This window comes from Parambassis ranga, chromosome 3 (genome assembly GCF_900634625.1).
Source record: "Parambassis ranga chromosome 3, fParRan2.1, whole genome shotgun sequence".
NCBI lineage: Eukaryota > Metazoa > Chordata > Actinopteri > Ambassidae > Parambassis > Parambassis ranga.
The window spans coordinates 4452982-4476300 of NC_041024.1; the positions used below are offsets into that span (position 1 = coordinate 4452982).

The window sequence follows — 23319 nt, forward strand, 5'->3', positions numbered from 1 at the left end:
ATTGTTCTGATTCTTCACAGGTTTGCTACAGTCTTTTGTCCGAAGCATTGTTCATTAAGATGCTCTGTATCACATCAGGAATAAGTGACGGCACGGACCACTTTTATTGGGATGAAATGTAATACACTGATGGAGGCTCCACAGGAGAGTGGAGGGGAAGCGTGTGCTGAATGATGATGTCCTGTTTAGAAACGCGGGAGCTCACATCCCAACTAAAGCTGCCTCGTAATTAAAAAAGAGGGCTGAAAAGCCTCCTTTTCCTTTTCCTGTGTGTGTCGGGCACATAATAATAATAATAATTAGCACATAATCACATTCTTATGACAAATTTTACTTTGTCTATGGGGATGCTGAATTAATCCCAAGCTGCTGGGATGCTGGTATATGAGCATCTCTAGTCTACTTTATTGTCAGTATGTGTATCATATTAACTTTTGGCATATTTTACTGCATGGCATAAACTTGTGGGTTAACTCAAGAAAAAGAAATTATTGACCTTTTTTGGAGTTAAATCCGTTTAAACACAACCACATTTTGTAAATCTGTGGTGCTGAATAATGACTGTAATGACCTCATCTCATGGTCATTACATCCCACTGTAAAAACCGCTGCTCTGTCATTTGCCTCCATTGACTTAAGTGACAACAGAGGAGCCTTTTTTCCTCCTTTCTTTTTCTTTCTTTTAACCCACATTGTGTTAAGAAAGGAAAGAAGTTTAGAAGTCTTTACTTTACTCTTTTATGCGCACGATTGTTAAAAATCAACAAAAAAAAACAAAAAACATTTTTTTAACAAATGACATGAAGGGGAGCTGAGATTTCTGGACGGCGCCATCACTTGCGGGATAGGGGAACAAGAAGCCGGACGACGACAAGTAAAAGATGGAAAGCAAACAAAATTTTATGATTTTATATTTCATCCTGTTCATCATTGACTTGATAAACACTCCTGCTTTTCTATTTTCGCCATTTTAGTCCGCTAATAACAGATAAATATAGTGGTAAACAGAGTTAGCGCCCCCGCAGCTAGCATGTGGTACAGTCCACAGCTCCTTTTGCTATCCACAGCGTCGGCAGATTCAGCACAACATGTTGGAGCGCGGAGCCGAGCTCTTCCCCTCAGAGTTAACTTTTTAATCCCGGTTTTGTCGCGTTATCGCACACAAGAAGAGGAGGAGGCGGAGGAGAGGAGGTCGGGGGATAAAAAGTCAGTCATGCTATGAAGGTATGAGGCTAAAGTGGTGAAAGCCGGAGCGTTTTCTTGAGGAAAAAGAGGCTCGTTGATATTTAATTGTGCAGAGAAGAAGAAGAAGAAGGAGAAGAAGAAGATCAGCAGCAGAAGAAGAAGAAGAAGAAGAGGGTGAAAGGGGGACAGCCCGGAGAAGAGAGTGAGAAAAGCGGGGTGCAAGATGCAGCGGACCGCGGTGCTGTGGGGCGCCCTGATAACTTTGCTGCTCAGCCAGAGTCCAGGTAAGAAAATGTCCGTTTAACAGCACAGCATGTGTTTAGGAGGAGGTGTTTGTGCACCGCTGCTCTTTGCTGCTTTTAAACTCGTTTTCTTCAAGCAGGCAGCATGAGTGAGAAGTGTTGTTTTGTTTATTTTCTAAAACACAAACAAAACAAACAAGAACGCGCACACTGAAGTCTACGGTTCTGTACGTGCACATCTCATTTTATTGTGAAATAAGATCTCACTTTATTAATAAATACTGTAGTTGCATCAAGTCAGAATTGTTAATGAAGGTGCTAGTAGGAAGTTTATTTAAGTGTTGTGTATTTTTATATTTATTTATTTTTTTTTAGTTTTGGGGTGTGTATCCCGTGTGTGTGTGTGTGTGTGTGTGTGTGTTTCCGCTGCGCTGTCAGATCTCAGATCTCTTGGGGCAGACTGCCACCATCCCTGCTTGATGTGGGAATAAATACCCACATCTTAAATGAGGTGGACTGCTGTTTTGTGGGTTGTCTTGTTTGAAGAAAACCATAAAAGAATACAGGAAATGTATTTTGTTGTATGTTATTGCTGAGATTTATGAAGGTGGTAGAAAGTTCTGTACAGTTACTTTTCCTTGTGTGCACTGATTCCTCATGTTACTGGATGGATCACTTGTTTTTTTTTTTATTTCTTTCTTTCTGCTTAAACAAAGAGAGAAAGCCGTGCACCTTTCTCTCTGCTGTGATTGCAGGTGAAGCAGCTTGTTTATCTATGGTAATTTACATCCTGTGCCCCCCCCCTCCCTCCAGCAGCAGTTGTAATGGTCTGAGTGATTTCCACCCCCCCCCCTCCTTCCTATGTTTCTCTAACACCTTGTATTTACAACATGTTAGAACAGCCGCTGGAATGCAAGGACCCTGGTGAAGCTATTTCTAAAAACACACACACATGCACATGCACGTGCACACCCTGGGCTTACACACATGGATACCGTGCTCTCTGACATGTTATGGCAAAAAAAATTACATCTGTAATTGGCTCTGTTGAAGCCTCAAAAGGAGGCTGGTGTAATTGTGACAACTCCTAAATGTCACCGGAAGACTGTCTCCAAAATGTCAACCAGATAAGAGTCGATATCCAATTGAAAACAAAAGCCATCCGGGATGATCCACAGCCTATTTATAGTTGGGGAGGTGGGGGGGGGGCTTTCAGATGTAGTTATCAATGTTCTCCCGCACCCCCTGCCTGCCCCCTCTTTATCTGGGGCGGAGAGAGCTGCGTTAGTTTGATTATGGACTTGTTCTGTCATAAAGCAATTAAGTCTGCCGGGCCTGTATCATGTCTTAAACACGTCATTGTGCGGTGTGCATGGCTGTGAGCAGACTGCTGTTGGCATTTTCCCCGTGGCACAGACATCTAGATAGACTCCACTTTTTGAATCGAAATCTTATCAGTCTCAGTGTTATTCCTTCCAGAAATGGCAAAATGATCATGAAGGTTATTTTTTGTCAGAGTGGAAAATCCTCTGAAATAGTAATTAAACTTCCACGTGACACTGTCAGACTAATGAATGATTATTTGGCTCCTACAGACCTTATACCGCAGCTATCCAGTGGTTAGGTAACTCAGGATACAAGAAAAACTGACATTGATATATCTTTTAACACTATCTTTTAACAATTTTATTTACCTCGGATGTGAGGTCTTTATCATGGCGGCCACAATCAATCTGTCCTTGACGTATTTTTTTTCTTGATGGCTTCATGACGAGATGGATAAAATGATGAAGCCTATAATTTCTAAGCTGTGTACAGTAAATGCCATCATGAAGGCCAGCTGCTGGTCCCATCTGACAGTGTGGCTGTGATTCATTAAAGCAGTGTGTGTGTTTGGGGTCAAGATGCCTTGTCAGCCAAGTCGAGTGGCCTTGCAGTAATGGGCAGAGTTGGACTAATGGCATGTTGCAGAGTGTGTTATATACATTTAATGATGCACCCTGGGACAGCACGACCCTGCACTTACTCTGCGATCACCTCCTCGTTTACTTATCAACTATTGATCAGACTTGGAGGTTGTTTCAGAACCTTATAGGAAACCATCATTAACTGGTACATATAGTCGTCATCCACTGGGAATGAGAAGGAATATGCATGACGATCCTTCTACTGCAGATCTGAGTAGGACTAAAGTCAGACTCTGACACCTGGGCAACCATCCAAAATCCTCCGTGCTTGACAGGAGTTGGATGCTTGGTTGTTTGCTGCTGCATTCATACAAAGAGGAAGAAAAGGAAGGGAAATGTTGCTGTAAAAATAAGATGGAATGGCTGAAAAAATATGTGTTTTGCTTTTACCCAGAGCTCATGGGTGTATTTTTAAATTTGTTGTTTTGCCTATTTAAGTCTCAAATCCCAAGGCATTTAATTTAGAACATTGTAAATCCACACCTTCCTATGTTTGAGAGGCAAATCCTTTGCAGGTTTACTTGATTAAATGGCTTAAATTAGCCTCCAGCAGTTAGCAAAAATGGCCTCACCTCACGTTAGATGCAGAGAATCTTCACTAATGATAGGACAATGAGCACACTAGCATCAATTAGGTGGCACAGAATTTAGTGCCATGGGAATGCTAGCATCATCAAATGTGGACATCCCATGATGTATGTTATAGTATCTAAACATGACTGAGGTAAACTCAAGCATTGGGACTTCTCAGTGGTAATTAAAGACAAAGAAGAATCACCGTGTACAGTAGGAGTGTTAGGCGTGTGGTTTGGCCCTGTGTTCCTGCTCCTGCTCTGCTCTCTGGTTCAACTCGGCACCCTCTGTGCCCTTTTCTGTCATCTGTATCCCTCTGCCAGATTGATTAGTCCCCTGACAGTGCCTCCTTAATCCTGGACTCACTTGCCACAGAACCTGCAGGCATGGTTTCACATATAAGCATTACAACGTAAATTTATGACTTTGTCTCACCGAATAGCTCCAACACCACATTTGATTAAGTGTCCTCAGAGTAATTGTGTTGGTATTAATGGTGTTGCAATGTTGATATTTCCGAATAACTGGGCCTTCAGACAGATTTATGGCGTGCCTTGAGTTGTTTTTGGTACAGATTCCACTCTGTAGGCGACAGTAGTTTTCTCTGACAGGGGAGAGTTAATGTTGAGGATGTGGCTATGGTTTCGGTGTATGAAATTGGTCTACTTTGTCTTAGCTCTCTACATGGTTTGATTGTTTTGGCATGTGCACATTTACTGTCCTTTCTGCTTCTCAGGGGCTTCAGAAGGAGGGTGAAAGTCGCATCAATGGAAAGCGTGTATGTGATTTTCATGGCCGAACTGAATGCGTGTGTGTGTGCCCTCCTCTGGTCTAGCTGGTTAGGTTGGTGTCGGCCAGGCCTTTGCTTTCACCAGGGGAAGGCAGAGTGGGCCACCTGATACCCCCACTGTGCTTTGTGTGCCTCTGCTGAGGGGATGGAATTGCACCTCCAAGGTAGCAGTGGAGGTAACCTATGATTACTTGATTCCCACCCACCCCCCCCTTCCAACATTCTCATATGGATAAATGTCAGACATCAGACCCCCTTCTCCCCCTCCACTCCTCTCCTTGTGTTCCCCTAGCTTCCTATAAATCACCTGGCCTTCTCCCTGCAAGACCGGCCTCCTTTGCGAGAGAGACCTCCAGGCAGGCTTTCGTCTTTGGGGCCGTTTCTGATTTCAGAACATGATGCCACAGCCCCGGGGCCCATTTCAATTATGCTCTTTGAGCTAATATATGTCACAGATGTCAAGAGTGCGTAAGTAAGCAAACAAACAAAGTCAACCAGTGGTAACCCCGCAGCGTAGAGAGCAAACCTTTCAGCATTTTACCTCTGTTATATTCTTGCTGAAACTTCCATGCATGTTTCTTTGTTAATTACATGAATTTAAAGTGCACTTTATCTCATTGATTTCTGTGCAAAAGTAAACCAAGGTGCATTTTAACATCTGTCTGGGGACGGCAAATAATATTGACCCTCCTCATTTTCCTGCCAGTCACATGCCATGGAGTTGATTGGCAGTTGTGTCTTGCAATTAATAGTATGCTTGTTGGAGTGAGACACTAAACCGCGAATGGCTCCCAAAGGTGGAGCAATTGAACAGCAGTGTGAATAGACGAGCATAAGGCAGTGAAATGTATAGGTGCAGTTATGACACAACCCAGCTTTCTTGGGAATATTCACATTTTGGTGGTAGTTTAACGAACCTGTGTTGTTTAAGAGCTCAAATAAACACTTTACCAGTTAATACAGTCTTTTCATCTTTTTGTGAAATAAAATTCAGGCCACGTCACCACACAGGTTTAGTATCGAAAGGAGCGTTGGTGGGTTTTTTAGGCCATGTAGTGTGAATCTGAGTTCCTCGGGGGTTGCAGATTATTGGAGACTGTAATAAACTCTGGTTCTCTGTCTCAGCGGGGGTCTGCTGTAGAGGACAGAAAGATAAGCGGGGCTGGAGACTCACTGTCTGAACGCCACCGGGGGAGGGGGGCAGGGACACAAAGACATTTTGAAGGACATACACACACATACAAATCCATAATAACTTAATTCTTCATTGGCTTCACTTTCCTCTCGCGGTGACATGGGAAGAAGGCATCTGCAGGGGCATTAATGAAATTCTGTCAATTTTTGAAGACTGCTTCACTGTGAAATGATCGTGGCATCGGCAAATTGTCATGATGAAAAGGCCTCTAAATGTGGTTCTCATCCATGCATGAAAAATATGCCACTTATTCTCATGTATTGTCTCCATAACCAAGACATCACGGGATCCGTCTTTGCAGACAAAAAGAAGACATTTGTCCGATGCCAGTGATTGTATGGTTCCAGTGTTAACTGATGGACGAGGGGGAATTTGTGCAGCCATATTTCCAGCGTGTCTAATGGGTTAACTGCACTGTGGGCCGTGCACATAAACATATGGCTTGGAGATGACTTTTGTCTGTGGGCAACAGAAACATCTGAGCAATGTTTGAGGGCAGGACAGTTGTCCCCTTGTCAGTGTTTGGGAATAGGGTGTACAATCAATCTTGGGAATGAATGGCCAGTTGAAAGTTTTATTTTTGAAAAGACAGCAGTTTATCATCAATATCCTTCTAGCCTGAGAACTCATGAAACTATTTTTTTTTCTGAAGTGGTACATTAAGTAGTTATTAAACTCTTCCTTCCTGATTTTAGTCCAAAAACAACAAAAAAAAGCAGAATCTGTTAGCACAGTTAGCTGTTTACTGTAAGCCTTTGTCCCTTCACGCTGACCATAGACAGAAAGCAGATTGGGTGAGGGTTCAAGATATAAATAACTACAGACACAGAGAAAGACATGCTTCTTTTACCAACTGGGTATGGCCTCATTTACTACAGTGAGGTCACAGACAAAGTGCGTTTGTATGTCTGTGTATACATGCTTCCTACTCGACGGCATGGCAGCTCACAAACAGCCTGCTGTCTTTGTGGCCTTGTGAAGGGAGGGAGATGAGGCTTTTTCTGTTAATTGATGTCAGAGCTGACTCCACAAGATTCATCTTCAGCCCACCAACTCTGTGAGAACACACACACATTTTCATTCTTATCCGTTAGTGTTTGTTAAATCTCTTCCTCTTCTCCTCTTTAAAGGAGTGCTCCAAAGAAATTCTGAGCTTTTGGCCATTTGCGGTTTAGTTAATAACTCCCTAGAGTCCCTAGAAAATAGATGAACTTTGGTGACATGTCTGTGTTGCATTAAACGTGATAGTGTTAGGAGTATGTAGCATAGTTTGCAGGATTTTAAAGGATGTTGCAGACCCAGGTATTCGGTGGAAAATCTCACATCAAAGGAGTGATCATATCTGTATTTCTTTCCTGCTCAGCACTTTTAAAGTATCCTGCCTCCCCACCCTCTCTGTGGGGGTTCTGCAGATGGGGGCCTGCAGCTGTCCTATAGATTTCCTCCAGAAGGTGCCTGTGAAAGATGGCTCATCACCTCCCTCATCATGCCTGCCTGCATGCACAAACTGCCTGCTAAGGAACACACACTCACACCTTCCATCTCAAGCGTCTGATAAGATTTCAAAGCAAACCAACATCTGATTAGTCTGATTAGGCTGTGGAATGATTTGTACTGAATTAAACCAGGTGTGTGCATTTTATAAACAAATCTTTGATCAACAGAAGTTGATTTTTACTCATAACGAACACATGTTCATAAAACCCTTGATAAGCTGATTAGTATCTAATGTTTTAATCCGTCTTCTATTTCGCTGCAGATGTCTGAGCTCTGTTAGAAAACAGCTGAAGGCCCTTGGTTGACTGTTTGATCACACACCCCTAACAGTACCAGCACATGGTAGATCAGTGTCGCCTTTCTCCTCCTGTACCTCCCTGATAGTCTACAACTGCAGCGAAGCACCTGTTACATATCTGATGTCCCCTTTTGCTGTTGAAACCAAGGAGGCATGCTTCAGCACCTATGGAATGAAATCCGCATCCAAAGAAGTATCACACACACACTAGCCGGCTTTAATGTGACACTACCTTCCAAACGCTACAGTGTTTGGCAGTGAATATAAAAGCCTAAGGCAGGACAGCTGAGAGCTTTTGGCTTCATCTGAAACTTGTTTAAGAAACAAATATAGACACATTGATTCATCCTTTTGCTCAATTGTTTATTGCAAAATGGGAGAAGAAGGCACCAGATTTCTATTTGAAACAAAAAAATCAGGTGTAGCTGATGAGCGAATTGGATTAAATTAGCTTTGAAAGTAGCTTCACATATGTTTACAAACACTGTTGCAAGTCTGTAATAATTATGTGAAATATATTGTGAAAACTCCACTGTTAAGTCATATTTCTGGAGCTGCATGAACCAATTTATTTAAGAGCCTTTGCACTTTCCAAGTTCATAAAGACAACAGAGATCGGTTTGTCTCTGATACGGTATGCACTTTAAAAGACGTTCCCTTCCATATGGACTGTGACTAACTGCTAGCTTGCAGAAACCCGAGGTATATAATCACCCCACTTTTACTTTCTCACAGTAATTATCTCCATGTACGCAGAGACACACTCTCACACAAGCAGCCGAGACTTCCTTGGGGCTCGTATGATCTCAGAGTGTGTTTGCCCTTCTAGAGTGACATCTCTCACTTTTGTCCCTCTCGATACTGGCGCACAGTGAAGTCACTCGAAAGTGTGAGAGCGGAAACCTGACTCTGGACACACACATGATGCTTTATCTGAAATAGTGTGCTTGCTTGCCTTGCTTTTATGATGCAGGTGAAGAGATGCAGCAGTATAATTCATACTTAATGGAGACGGGGGTGTTTCTCCCTCATCCTCCTTCTCTGCCAATCCCGCTCATGCTTATTCTTTCCATTACTCTTTGTTCTTTCCTATTTTCTGTCAATGGACCCTTACCCTGCAGGCACTAACTCTGCTAGGCCCGTGATGAGGGAAATGGAGGTGGTAGTTGTGGAGGTGGTGAGGGTCTTTATTAAACAAACAGTGAAAGGCTTTGGAGGCCCCATTGAGGCCTGGAGCTGGAATGGGGACGCCACTGAAAGCGCTGCACTTCCTAATGAACTCGAGTGGCCCATAGAAGCAGGGCCTTTTCACAGAAGCCAAGGAGGACAAAGTGTCAAAACAAGCCCAGCCCCTCTTCGTTCAGAAGGGCTAAACGCCGCCTTTTGACTCTGTGGAGTGTGGGCATCTGAAGGGGAGGCCATAAGGAGAAAAGAGGGGGAGGCAGAATGTACTTGTTAAAACAATGGCCTCTTAAATCAAGCACCCCTCCTTGCCTCTCTTCTTCTCCTTAGCTCCTCTTTGCTCCCGCTTCCTAACCCCTCCTTGTATCGCCCGGACTTCCAATTAGACCTACTCTTGCACAAGCAGTTGAAAGCCCCATATATCGCAGGGGCCTCAAAGGAGAGAGTCTTTGGAGTTGTGTCTCTGTAGCACTGTTGCCTCTATGAAAGGTCTTAGTATTCAGAGGAGAGCCCTGTTTAGGCTCCTCAAAGCACTCAATCTGCCACTGGGGACTAGTGTACCATCATGTCCACTATGTTTGCCGCCTCTGCTCTCCCTTCTTCCCTCTCTCTGTGCCGCTCCACCCCCTCCATTCCTCGTCTCTCCCTCTTCATCCCACTCTCAGCCAAAACTCTTTCTTCTGTTTGTGACCCCTCCATTCCTCCTCCATGCTTGGCTGCTCACTGGGGCCGGGACAGAAGCCGTGCATGGCCGGGGCCCGGGTGCTTGCCGCCTCCCTCCTCTTAGTTGTTTAGCCATGGATGAAAAGTGGAGACAAATATGTCTGTGGTTCAAAGTCCATCCCGGCAATTACAGTGACTGATTAAAGAGTTGGCCTACACACAGGCAGCTATGTATAATACTACAACTCCCACTCAGTGTTTCATAACGGCACCTTCAGAATAGAATGGAGCTTAGCTGTGCCTGATAAGGGCTTACAGTGCAGTGATCAAGAGCCAGTGCCAAAAGTCCGCAATTTTTTACGGCCAATTTGTGATAACTAGCAGACAGTTTTGTGTTCCTATGCAATAGATAAAACCTAAACAATGTGACGCAAAACTGACTGCTCAGACACAAACTTCTGCAAGCTCTCTGGGGAAAATATGCTTAAGAAACATGGCTAGGTTGTAAATTTAGCAAAACAGTTTGTGTCCCCGGACTGGACTGGGCAATACGCTGCAAGTGTCATCATGCACGCCTGATTGTGTGATGTGTCCTTAGTTAAACAACCACATCAGTCTTGCAGCACTGCTACAAACAAAATGCTGTATTGTTTGCTGGAGTTTATTTGTGAGGTTGTGCTCACACGTCAGATTTACTTTGGATGTTTCTGTCATCATCACATGTGCAAACGCGGTACAGTGATTACAATAAAGGTTTATGCTGACATCTTTGTCAGCATAAACCAAACAAAGACAAGACTGAAGCTTTTTGTCTCTTCAGTGAACTGCTGTACTCTGAAGAAACGACTGTGCTGTTTAACAAAGTAAGAAAGTGATTCGGCAGTTTGTTACGGTGATAAACTCTGGCTAACATTAAAGGCTAAGTGAGGGCAACAGACTTGATGAAAGAAGGAAAAGAAGGCTACGGAGGATGGATAATTAGTCAGACAGTGACTTTGCCTCAGGATTTTACAGTACTAGCCTCTCCCAGGGGCCAAAGTTAGTCTTCATGCCTCGAGGCAAAAGTAGAAAACCATAATAACAACAACACTTCCCATCAGAACCAGGGGAACCATCTGTCTTGGACTGAAGGGAACTGAAGCGGGCCGCAACAATATTCTGCACAGAGTACTAATTGGGTCAGCAGGATTTTCTACTTTTGTTGCTAGGTGGTTTATCTGTGGGGTTTCTATTCTGAGAAGCGCCTACTTAAGTTATTTCATCGGCCATCAAGAGACAAATCCATCTATGTTGAGCAAAGTCCATTGTCTCACTTCGTCCTCGTTTTCATTTAGCCCACGTTTTTTTTTAGAGAACTCGTTCCAAATCAGTCGAGGCCCCAAAAGGGTTCCCTCAAAGGCTTGTTCCACTTCTTTTGTGATTTTTGTGTAAGTGGCCTTAAAGTATGAGGCCTTGGTGTTGAGTGTCTGCATTGTGTCACCATGTTAAAAAAAAAACAAAAAAACATCTTGCGCATTGCATTGGTGGCACATTCTGAGAGTGTCTGTTTCTCTGCAGTGATTAGGGTCACAACAGGCAGGGATGTTTTTGTCCAGACCTGGACGATTGGTGCTCTTATAGATCCTGTCCAGGTGTTAGCCTGGGAGGGATAGGGAATCTGGAGTTCACATAAATTAAAGCCAGGCCTGGGCCCACTGCTGTTGGCTGGTCTATAGTAAGACACTGATCAGTGTCCAAACCAGCGTATTTGTTTTCATTCTTTGTGTGGTGTCCTCTTGATGATTGTGCCTGAATTTGTCAGCAGTGCTATCAGAAAGTTTTTTAGAAAATTCAATACCATAACAGGTTGTGATGCCAGCAGTAAATATGATCCAGCCCTATTTGATATGGGCACACTCTGGACAGGTTGATGTATAATGAGACATGTTGCAGTCATCTGAGCACTTGACCATATCTGTCTTATAGCCCTATTTCCTGATTAGCAGTTGTGTTGGATTGTAGGATTGCCTCTGGTCGTGTGGCCTTCTCTACTGTTCAGCCAATCTAGGGACAATACACATGGATTGTCCTGTGGAACTTGATTTACAACACAGTGTGTGCACTATTCGTAAGACAGCATTTAGGGCACACTTACAAAGACCTCCTGACAATGTCACTCAGCGGCCTTTCTGACTGCCTGTCTTCCTGCAGGCTGCTTTAGATGCTCGGCTGATCGCTGTAACCTTGCCAGCTGGATAGAAGGCAGGGACGCACTTTAGAGTGGCGTTCATAAAACACAACTGCTTCGTAAATTGCTTATTTAATCGGGATGCTGTGTGGGCTCTCGCTCACTTAGGAGAGCACTGGTTAGGGTTTAAGGCTTTTTACTTTTCTTCCTGTCCTCCAAATACTCACATTAACTTTAAGCTATCATTACCTTTATGCCTATAGCTTTTTTGGATTTTTTTTTTCCGCTCAATCTTTCTTAGGGCTCAGTTGCCTGTACATTACCAATAAAAAGATGAGGTTCGGTTTTAGAGCAAAGGCTGCAACTTGTAGCACCAGGATATCAGAGTTGTCTCCTTTCTTTGCTTTCATTCATAGTAAATCCTTGACAGGTGCTGCAGCTTAAATATGAGTCTTTTTCTTGCTACAATCATTTGTGTCTGTTGTGTCATTTTTTTATGGTGTGGGTGTGTGTGTATATATATATGTGTGAGACAGGTGCCAGGGTGCAGTCAAGTTGCGCGGCAGTTGCAGCAGTGTGCTGAAATAAAAAGGTTCAGCTGGCGCCTGGTGCCCATCGTGCAGGACTTAGATATGTGCCTCTGGCAGTGTGCCACAAAAAGCACACACCAACTAGGAACCACTCATCCTACCCTGTTGATTGTAACAAATGCACACATGTGCTCCCGGTCACACACACTCGTCTTCCTATGCTGATTTTTCTCCCCCTCTGAAACTGGCACCCCTGGCACTGCTGTCACCCCTGGGGGTTAAGGTAGACACTGTCATCAAGCTGAGTGGTGCCAGCCCGTTTTATAATTGGATTTACTGTTGGCACTCTTCTGTTCCCCCTCAGCCCGATAGAATTGATTTATGAGGGAGGCCTGGGAGACTGTATGTGACCGAGGAGTCCAACTAACATTGCACTGCACCGACGGCTTTGTTCTGCTGTTAGCTTCCTCTCTGTCACCAAGCTGAGTGGTGCTGTGAATATCTGGAAATACACTTACTGCTAATTTAGATTAGAGTGCCTGATATAATTTTATTACGCTGCCTTATCTGTTAAGCTGATTAAGAGTCAGTTAACGTTGGCCTGCTTGGCACTGTTTTCCTTCAGTTTTGTAGGCCGTGTTTTGGTCTGATCATTATGCAGTGTTAAACCTCTTTATCGACTCAAGATCAGAATCTACAATTCCATATTAAGCCTATTTCAACTTTCAGCAACTTTGTAAAAACAAATATTTGAGTGTAAGGCCAATATCTCAAAGATAATAAATAATCTATAAGACCTCCATAATTTCTTGTCTTTCTGCCAACTACACCACAGATCGGAACCAAACCCTTGTCACCATTTCAGTGGCTATTTTAAGTCTGGATGTCGCACAGCCGCTCACATGGCACTCTCTAACTGTAACCCCCACACTCCACACTCCACACTCCCACCCTCCACTAGGTCTCAGGTGTAGGGTGTCATCACCCTGCCTCCACCTCCTCCTCTTGCCTTGGGGGCTTTGGGTGAAGGCTATTCTTGGTGGAGTGGGCTTGTTCATTACTGCACATCCTTCTCCATGATAAACCTCTTTCCCCCCCATGCATCAGGTGACCCGTTGCCCTTCAGCGGAAGGTGCAGAGGTTACGAGCCTCCAGGACGCACACACACACACCTGTCTGACCACTTAAGCAGCACAGAAGCAGCCCTGGAATGCAAACACATCCTCCCCTTACCCTTGAACTGCTTCTGACCTCAGTTTGTGTCCAGGAAGGCAGCAATGGTTAGGGTAATGGGTGGATGCTGTAACTAACTTCCACCTTCTGCTGCCTCCTCTGTGAAGCAGCTGGAGTGTGAAATGTCCTTCCTCTGCTCCAAGGCCAGTTCTTCAATATCAGTTTGCACCACAGCTGTTGGTCCAACATAAAAATATGGAGGATAAAGGTGTGGTCAGATGCCTGCAGGAATTGGGATTTGTTTACAGCACAAAGAGACAAGTTGTGGCTTTGGGTGACCGTTACTTGATTACTCTTACTCATAAATATGAGAGTCCATAAAGCAAAAACAAGATGATCTCAATAGTCGAGCACATGACGAATCTGTAGTTTTTCCATTTGGTTAATTAGTTTTTACACTGATGACCCCTCAGAGATGTCGGCTCTAAAAGGAATACTGAGCTAGTGCCAGCTGTGAGTCAAATGATGGGAGAAGGCATCGAGATAAAACTAAGACAATGTCCAGGGAACATCAAGTGCTGACCTCGTGCTCCTGATCAGTCAGACGGCTCAGGGCTCGCTGATGTGTAACAGAGCCACCATTCAGTGCAGTGACAGACCGGCTAATGCAGACGCAACACATGATGCACGTCTGAACCATTCTAATTTGTTCTGATTCGCTTGAAACGTGCCCCATTACACAAAGGCTATGAACTCTGGTATTCTTAAAAGGACTTACAGTAAAAGTACTTTACTACGTTTTTATTTATCCAATTTTTGCTTTCCAAGAACTAGAGCTAATAAATAACTGCCAATACTTGTTTTGGCAAGATGGAGTTGTAAGACATTGTGATCAAAAGATCTAAAATTCATAGGAATGATTAAAGTTCACCCTATGTAACACTGCCAATATCAATACAACAATATAACTAATGATCCTTATTCTTTAAAAGTGTGAGGCAATTTATGCCTTTACAGGTTTTTCTTTCTCAAATAGTTTGTCTGTGTGCTACTTTATAGTTTTCTCCCTGAAGCACTTTTAAAAAACTCCCAGAGAGGAGCCAGGACACGTTGAGTTCAGCAATGCTTTGTATGTGTTCTGAACAATACTTGTAGTGATTATGATGGCAGATTTGTTTGTTTTCATGGACGACTTTATTCAAAATTCAACATGTTGTTGCACTGGTCTATTTAAATGTCACCTGACAAAAGAGTTAAGTCAGAGGCTTGGAGTGGGTGTGTTTGGATTTGAGTGGAGAGAAACTGCAGTTTTCACTTCCTTTTTAGTTTGACCCTTTATTCTCTATTTTCAGAATACCTCTTGAAATAAAACCACATGCATGTAGAACAGTGCTGCATGTCAAAGAGTAGTGACAGGTGTTCAGTGTAGCCTATTAACGCACATGAAAGTGACTCGATGTGCATCACTTTTTGTGTGGAAATGCCCTGTATTCTTCTATAGAGAAGCATTATGCTCCTTGTAACAGCTCAGGATCTCTGTGCCAGCGCTGAGTCATGGACGACTTAATGGTGTTGTGCCCTGTTTACTGTGTTTACAATGTCCTTGCAGATATTTCCATTCCTCTGGGAGAGGGAAGCACTTCTTATCTGCAAAGCAATAGCACTAGAGAAGGGAGAGAGAGTGGGAAAGAGACATGCAGGCTGGGGGAAGAGAGAAGAGGCGGCAGCGGTGGTGGTGGGGTACATCAAAAGGAAGAGATGCTAAATATACTCATCCCTTTTTTGGCTCTACATGTGCATCTATATCTCACTGTGTGGGTTCCACGAGAGGAAGCTGAAGCATCAGCATAGAACTGGCTCACTCTGCTTTGAGGTCCTGCAACTGCAAGATGCCTTTGGCATATATATTGATTTGTAATTCATTGTGGATCATTGGGCTGCTTTGTCATTTAAAATGTGCCTATCAAATACAACAAGTATTGTAGCAGCTGTAGAAGCACAATAAATGCCAGACCCTAAAATAAACGAAGACCACTGCTGCCTCACAAATTAATGTATCGACTTATTGCCTTACTCTTTTTCTCTCCCTCCTTTGTCTGTCTTCTGTCTAACCTCTTCATTATTTCCTTATCCATCACACCCACCCATCTCTGTATCACTCTGTTGACTTTGCCCAAAGCTAATCTGAACTATTGCCAAACACCAGTCCTTTGTTTGTGACCCTTGTGGAGACATTGGGACGGCGTCATTGATAGAGTAGCGTGAATGTTATCTGCTGTGCCGGACTTTGGATCGACGTGGCTCAGATTTAAGCAGTAGTTGGCAGTGGAAGGAAGAAGACTGGAGGCTTGCCAGACTATTCTCCATTCCTCAGTCAAGTCTGGCTGTCTGGTCCTTCATGTAACCTTGACTGCACTGCAGAGACGGACGTCAAGTTTTAGATCTGCTCCAAGCCAGGACCAGCAAGCCAGACTATCATGCCCAGACAAGAGCCTCTGTCTCCAGTCTGGCCTTACCTCACTGTGCCTGAGGCTGTATGGCGAGCTATGGAGCTGCAAAGGCTGCTAGCAGAGGTGCAGGGCAAGGGTGGGGAAACATTCTGCTCTTGGTAGCTGAGGTTTGAGACCTTGATATGCATCCAGCAATTTCATTTTTTTCTATTTGTACTGATCTGGATATCTGATACCCCCAAATTATCATACACACTTCTCACAGCAGCAACTCGTCCAATTTGGCTCTGCTTTTAACTGGTTGGAAAACCAAAGAGTGCCCCCGGCAGTTTCTTCCTTTGTTGTTTGTGAGCAGCCAGCTGTTTATAGACTTTCTTTGCCTTTGCCTGTAGTCTTGTCAGAGGCCTGTTTTTCCCCTCAGTAAAGCCTCTGTGTTGTGGGCTGTGGGGTTCTCAGATCTTTAGAGGTTGACCTCTCCAAAACACTGGGCTGCACTCGGACACAGCTATGGTCATTGTACTGGTAGTTAATGATTCTGCCCCTCCATTTTCACCCTCAGTCTCCTTCAGTTCCGCTGCCTCCTTTATAGTCAGGAAATGGCTGCCTCAAATGGACGTAACTTCCAGGTCAGTGGACGTGGGGTGAGGGGTCACTGTTAGGTTGAGGCACCCATAAATTGAATGACTGAGCACCTTTTTTTTAGCTGCTTGATGAATTTGGAAACCTTTCACAGATGTACATGGCACGTGCACACCCATGGGTTTCTCTGCATTTCAGCCCTTCTAGTCTTGAAGGTTTTCTCTCCTCTCCTATACCCGGCTCTCTTCCCTCCGTTCACTTCTTTCGTCAATCTCTCTCCTTCTATTCCTTCTAGTCTCATTGCTAAGCAACAATGACAGCCATGACAGATCTGCGCTTTGGCTCACACAGTGTCACATCTGACTTTAGCCAACCCCCTCCTACATAAACACACATACACACACATACTATACAACCAAGTACCCTGCTGGTTTGCAGTTGATGATGCTGATCCCTTCCCTCCCCACAAAACGGCTCCCTGGTCAGCACCCCCACACTGAGGTGACAGGAGGGAAGCGTCCAGCTGGATGGAACTGTTGTGTTCCTCTCCTGAGGGCTTTGATCTTTTGCCCTTCATCCCCCAAATCAGTGCCTGCCCTGCCAGCCTGGAGAGGGGGCTGGATCGCTTTTTGATTTAGTACTGCTTTGCTTACCCATGGGGACAGAGGCCCGAGGAGGCCCAAGTGTTGGAGCAATACGATGCATACTTGTGCAGGGCTTTTTGCGACAGCTGGGACAAGGTGGAGGCCCTTTTTCTTGATCGGACACCCCCTGTGCCCCACCCTCCTGCCTGCCTGCCTGCCTTAACTTCCCCCTGGCCAACACTCACTCTTGGCTCCTCTTAGCTCCACAGCACAGACTCATTGTCTTTAAGCCCCCTCTCGTCTCTAGGGAGAAGAGGGAGAAGGCTGAGGCTGCCTCTCTCTCCCCTCCCTTGGTACCCCCTGATCCCGGCCCCATTTTTTAAGGCTTTAATACTGACCTGTCAGCCTCTCTCTCTTCCCTTGAGTCAATGCAGCCCGGCCCCCTTAAAGGCCAGCCCGTATCGGCCTTCTGTTTGAACAGGCCCCACCAAAAGACCCCTTGTGCTGCCCTTTGTGTGCACATAAATAAGATCAGAGTTAAAGTCCCTGTGCTCTTGTGTCCCGAGACGGGCCCTGTGGGCCAGGAGGACTAATGCCGCTTGGCAGGCCTATTGATCCCACTGCTCCTCCCAGGACGTTGACCAGCTCTGTAAATGCCCCAAAGCCTTGCCTGCTACGTACAGCTTATGGATGCGTACAGATGTAGCAGAAGTAGCCTGACATCATTTTTACAAAAACGATATGAAATATGTCCATTATACCTTACATGACCTGATTGCATGGACTTTACAGTGACTTTCTCTTAACTCTTGCTCACTGGTTTCCCTCTTCAGTACATCCTGCTAGACCCTAGCCTGACCATCAAGCCCATTATATTTCAGTGTATCCGCACAGCATTGGCCTCATCCATTGAGCTGCCTTTGCAGTCTAAATCAGACCAGATTTATAGCAGAGCTTGGCTGGAGGAGAGCTCTGCTTAAACAATCGTCTGTCTTGTAACCTAAGAGGCAAATAAAAAAGAGATGGTCTCCTCTCCCGACGTCAGGATGAGATGTCCTAGAGCTGGAGGCCACCACGTCTGTACAATGAAGAAACACAGCCAGTGCTATAAAACTCTGGTCTTTTCTTATTGACGACAGACTCTGGAATGAGAAGGAATAAGTGAGCAAGGGTCAGAAAGGAGCTCCAACTCTGAAGAGAATAACAAATAGACTTAGGTTAAAGGTCCAGATGATGTAGAGAAGAGGGGAATGCAGGACTAGCTGACTGAAAGGCTGCAAAGGCAAAGGGGCTGAGGAGAGAGAACGGAAACAGGTTATCAAAGCAAGCCATTTCGAGTGGATTAGGTAAGGGGAAGTTGAGCTCTAGCAACAAACCGGATTACACAATATCACTGGCAGTTCAGTTAACTGTGCTTAAAGATGCTTGAGCCCTTAGCTAGATGGAGGGAGGCTTATAGTTAGGCAAGTGAAGAACAAGATGAGTTTCTGGATATTTCCCTGCGGGCTTGATGATATAATCAAGTAGGAAGTGATGATACAGTGTTGTTGGAGGTGTAGCATTTAACCAGCTTAAAATATTGCCTGCTCTTTATTAAACACTGCATCCTCCTGTGTATGTTGCAGCGCTTCTCACTTTAGTGTTTCTGTGACTTCCATACATCACAAGGGACACAATGTGCAATGTTCTGTGTTGTAACAAAGTTACACCTCCTATAGGCTTGCACTGTGGGATCACGGAGAACCAGGCGGAATGCGCATGTTGTGAAAGAGACAATTGTCCAGCATGATGTCAGGAGATATCATATATCTTAGGGTGAGAGGCTGTTTGGTTCGGGTCTAAATCCCTCTGTCATGATGATTACATGCGTGTCCATGCGTCTGGAGCCACTTGCCCACCTGTTCTCATTCCTTCATCATCAAAAACAGACGGGGAATCCGGCCAGGGGCGGATGGGGACAAGGTCACCGCTGTGTTGGCTTTTCACAGTCTTGGCAGACTTAAAAAACAGTGAAACCGTTGGATCTTGGTAACATTAAGACCCAAATGTAATCACACAACAATGCGTTTATTAATACAGAAGTAAGAACAGTGTTTCAATATCTACAATAACACATACTGGGGAATTTTACTTGCATTTTGGTTGTTTTTATGAAGCGGATCTCTGTGACAAATAGGTTGACACCAATACCCCGTTCACACTGGGGAAAAAATGTGGCTTAAGCAGGATTCGGCCGCATCCTGATCAATCCAGATGTGTTTTTTTCTGAGTGTGAACACCTCGAATCCGGCTGTATCCAGTTTGATTTCAATCCGATCAGATTGGCTCAAATGTGGCTCATGTGTAAACGCAAATGTGGTGAGCGAAGCCGGCTAGCGACATGCTACTTCCGGTTAGCGACATGTTACTTCCGGTTGGGCGATGGGCTACTTCTGGTTCACGGGGCGCGACACGGGACAAAAAAACGCATGACGCATGCGCACACACGGTCCTACCGCGGCGTGAACGGACTCTGTATATTACGAGGCGCCACCTAGTGGTTTGGAGGACAGCAAACATGCTGGATGAAGCCGGATTGAGTGCGGACATAAGTGTGTGCTAGCCAGATTTGAAAATAGGTCTGAACGCATCCAGCTTTAAAGGCTGTCTGGGCTCAATCCTACTCTAGCTGGAATGACTTTCTCCAGTGTGAACGGGGCCAAAGTGGCATCTGCTTCTTTACAGGGTTATGCTGATTTAAATACTTTAAATAACTTAATGTGTGACTAATGACTAAACGACTTTTCCTTGCACATTTTAGATAATCAATGCTTGTGAAATGTTCAGTTTCAGATGTTATTTCAACAGCATCGCAAAGCACAGGGGTTTCTCAATTAAAACTGTACCTTTAGGATATCCTGAGAGTAAACTTAGTATCAATGTGAAATAGAAAAGTGATCTTGTTGGGTTTTTTAGAGATGTTTGCATCTGGGGCCTTTATGGAGCCTCTGTGTGTATTTGTGTGTGTGTGTGTGGTGAGGAGGCCTTTGAAAAGTGCTCTTTAATTAGTGTGAATAGAGTCATCTCTAGCTGCTTCTGTGCTGCATGTGTGACGCCACCATTTTCCTCTGTGCCTCTAATCAATCACTGAGCCCCCTTTTCCCTCTGTTTCTTCTTCCTCTCTTTTCTGTGGGTACAGTTCCCCCCCACTCTCCTCTGTACCTCCTTATGAAGTGAGAGGAAGGTGGAGGAGATGGGGGTTTGAAGGAAAGAAAGAGGCGGAGAGAGAGAAATTTGGAAAGAAATGAGAAACGAGTGCATAAAGAAGAGAAATAGTTCCTCCTGTGTTTCTTGTTTAACTGTGGTCCAGGCTGCCTGGGGTTTTTTGTTTGGGGATCCCTGGATCCCTACCAGGCATTGTGGGAGCAGCTCAGGGCCACAAGGGATTGTGGGAAAATCATGTAACCAGTTACAGGCAACATCTAGCTAAATGGTGGCTTTCGAAGTGGGACAGATGACTGGAATATTCTATTGCACTGCAGTAAGATCATAGCCAAGCATACATACATCTTTTGCTCCCAGTGCAGGTTTCCTGAAGTACTTGGCACAGGTGTGCAGCCTGTGCAGGTGAGGTGCTGTGAAGATGTGGGTGTTGTTGGTTTAGTCCCAGTTCACTGCTCTCTGTTGGCCTCCTGTGATGTTGGAATGCCTTGACAAGAGGAGGAGAAAGGGAGTATTATAGGGGGATGGGAGTTTGGCTGCAGATCTCTCTGTCTATATCTCTCACACACACACACACACACACACACACAAACACACACCCTTAGATTGGCCGTGCGGTTAACTCTAGCTCAAGTTCATTGTGGCTAAGTTCCGGGAGGCGGTGGTTTTGGGGGGGTCGGGGGTGGCAAGGAGGAGCAGTAATTAAAGAGGTTTGGGAGAGGGGCCTCTGTGCTCTGTTAGATGCATTTCACCCCTCCCCCCCCCCCCCCCCCCCCCCCCTCCACATAATCCCCACAGGAATAAACAAATTGGGCTTTTCAGCCTGCAAGCTGGGCCTGGGGGCTCCTGTAATGGGATAGACATGAGGTGTGTGTGTGTGTGTGTGTGTGTGCGTGCATGTAGGACAGTGTGAATACAAGATATGAGAGAGCGAACCGAACATGTGTTTCTTGGTCAGTCGTGTGTTTCACCACAAGTGCCGTAAGTGGCTAATTGCTCCCAGCTCAGTGGTGAAGTGTGCGGATAGACAAAGAGGCCTCAGCTTCATTTACTTAATCCTTGGGTTTGGTATCAGATCCAGATTACAATGGGATATCTCTTAAACACCTGAGCACCCTGTGTGTGTGTGTGTTATCAAACACAGATGTGGTGCACATTGGTTGTCTTGTTAAAATGAAAACCCCCTAACTGTTCCGCCAACTTGGTTGTGCCATCAGTTTTATCAGTTCCAATCCGGTAACACTGATGGTTTCACCACTCTCAGGAATCCATTGTTGTCGCCGCATTCCCAAATCTCGTTAACCTAGCAGTGCTGACTCCTTTTTTATGTCTTTATTTGGTGTGAGATTACTTGGCACACATCTGCTTCTTCAATCAAACCATACCTTTCTCTACTTCCCTGCAACTCTTTGATTGTCTTCTCACAGTTTGATGTATATTTCCCAAACTGAATCCTCAGCTGCTGCTAATCCAAATCTCATTGCAGCAACGCCATGCACCTCCAAATGTCGTAATCGGATCAGAAGCGCAGGAGCATAAAGTCAGGCAGGCAAATGAAATGAAGGAGGAAGAGCGTATCAAAATCCTCATCTCAAAGCTGAAATGTTCAGCACGGCACACGTCTGTCTTTCACCTAATGACAACACAGTTTTTGTTAAGCTAATGCGAGCTGTGTGTGTTTGCCATCAAGACTGAAATGGCCACAGCTGATCAATTCTGAAGCCTATGTTTGTCTTTTTTTTTTAGTGGTGAGAAGGAGATTAAATGAGTTCAGCCCCTCTCCACTTAATGAGCCTGAAGCACATCTCATTTCACTAGCTGCTGCACTTTAAAAAGAAAAGCCCCCACCGTCCTCTACTTCCTCCACCTCCTCCACCTCCTTCAGGCAACTTGAGAGGGTTCTTCCATGCAACGCAGGCAATCATTTACTAAAAGGCCATTTAATCATTACAGGTTTTATTTCTCTGGCCCGTCTGGAGGTCATCATCAACTTTTTTAAGCACAAAAGGAGCTCTGTTTGTCATCAGGTTGTTGACAGCAGAGACAGGAGAAGAGTCAAGAAGATTAAGCCTTGTGGTCCGATGAAGATCAGCAGGTTGTACATTTAAAAAAAAAAAAAAAAACATTACTTGGAGTCATTTTGTTTTCTAGCAGTGTCGACGGCGTCGCAGATGTTTTTTAAAAGGCGAGAAATAAACGAGCATGACATGCTCCCACGTAAAAAAACTGTGTTGAAGCTGGCATCCTGCTGAAGCCTTCTGACACAAAGCCGCTTTTACTAAAATATCTCTAAAAAACCTTGTCAGAGAGGAAACGGCACCCGCTTTGAAAGAAATAAAGCGAGTTTGTTTATGTCCCTATCCTCCTCTCCTCCCCTTCGTCACCATCATCTGTGTTAAGCTGCTCCAGATGCTGTTACAGTGAATACATGATACTTGCTTTCACCACACACATCTGATCTCGCAGCTCATCGACGAGTCATGAAAGAATTCCTTTTGCATCACATACATGCCTGCCCCCCCCCCCCCCCCCTCACAGCCACACAATCCTCCACTTCATTCACTTCATCTACAAAAAAAGTAGGAAAAACTGCACTGTGGGATGGAGAGGTCGGGGGGCTGGTAGAATAAAGAGAACAAGAAGAGGAAGCTCTGATCCTGCCTTTATCAAAGTCTAGCATATTCCGTCAGTGGGGTTGTGTTTCTCTATGACTGCCAGTGTTCCTCCTCCACATCTCTCATATCCAAAGCACAGTCGTTTGTTACTCTCTCTGCACTTATCATCTTGCCTTTCTGCCTTTCATTTTATCTCTAAAGTGGGCTCCATCTGTTTTGTGTGAAGGTAAAGATCTTCAAATGCTGCGGAACGGGAGAGAAACACAACTGTGACAGGAGACTGGAGATTAGATGCTGATTGAAACTGTAGAAGAATAAGAGAAAATTACAGATATTACTTTTGGAAATGCATCTCCAGTCCCTGATAGTTTAATGATGGTGCACACATTGGCAGAAGCTCGGTAGGACTAAGCCTTTCAGCACTTCAC

The 23319-nt window shown here is 44.7% G+C and overlaps 1 protein-coding gene across 3 annotated transcripts in view; it reads left to right on the top strand.

The window, feature by feature from the left end:
• Positions 1-1099: 1099 nt before the first annotated feature.
• Positions 1100-23319, top strand: part of lrp4 (low density lipoprotein receptor-related protein 4) — an 83045-nt gene continuing 60825 nt past the window's right edge. For all 3 annotated transcript variants that reach the window (XM_028401446.1, XM_028401447.1, XM_028401448.1), the window contains exon 1: positions 1100-1469. In XM_028401446.1, the coding sequence (XP_028257247.1) occupies positions 1409-1469 (61 nt within the window). In that variant the 5' untranslated portion in view covers positions 1100-1408. The remainder of the gene's footprint in view (positions 1470-23319) is intronic.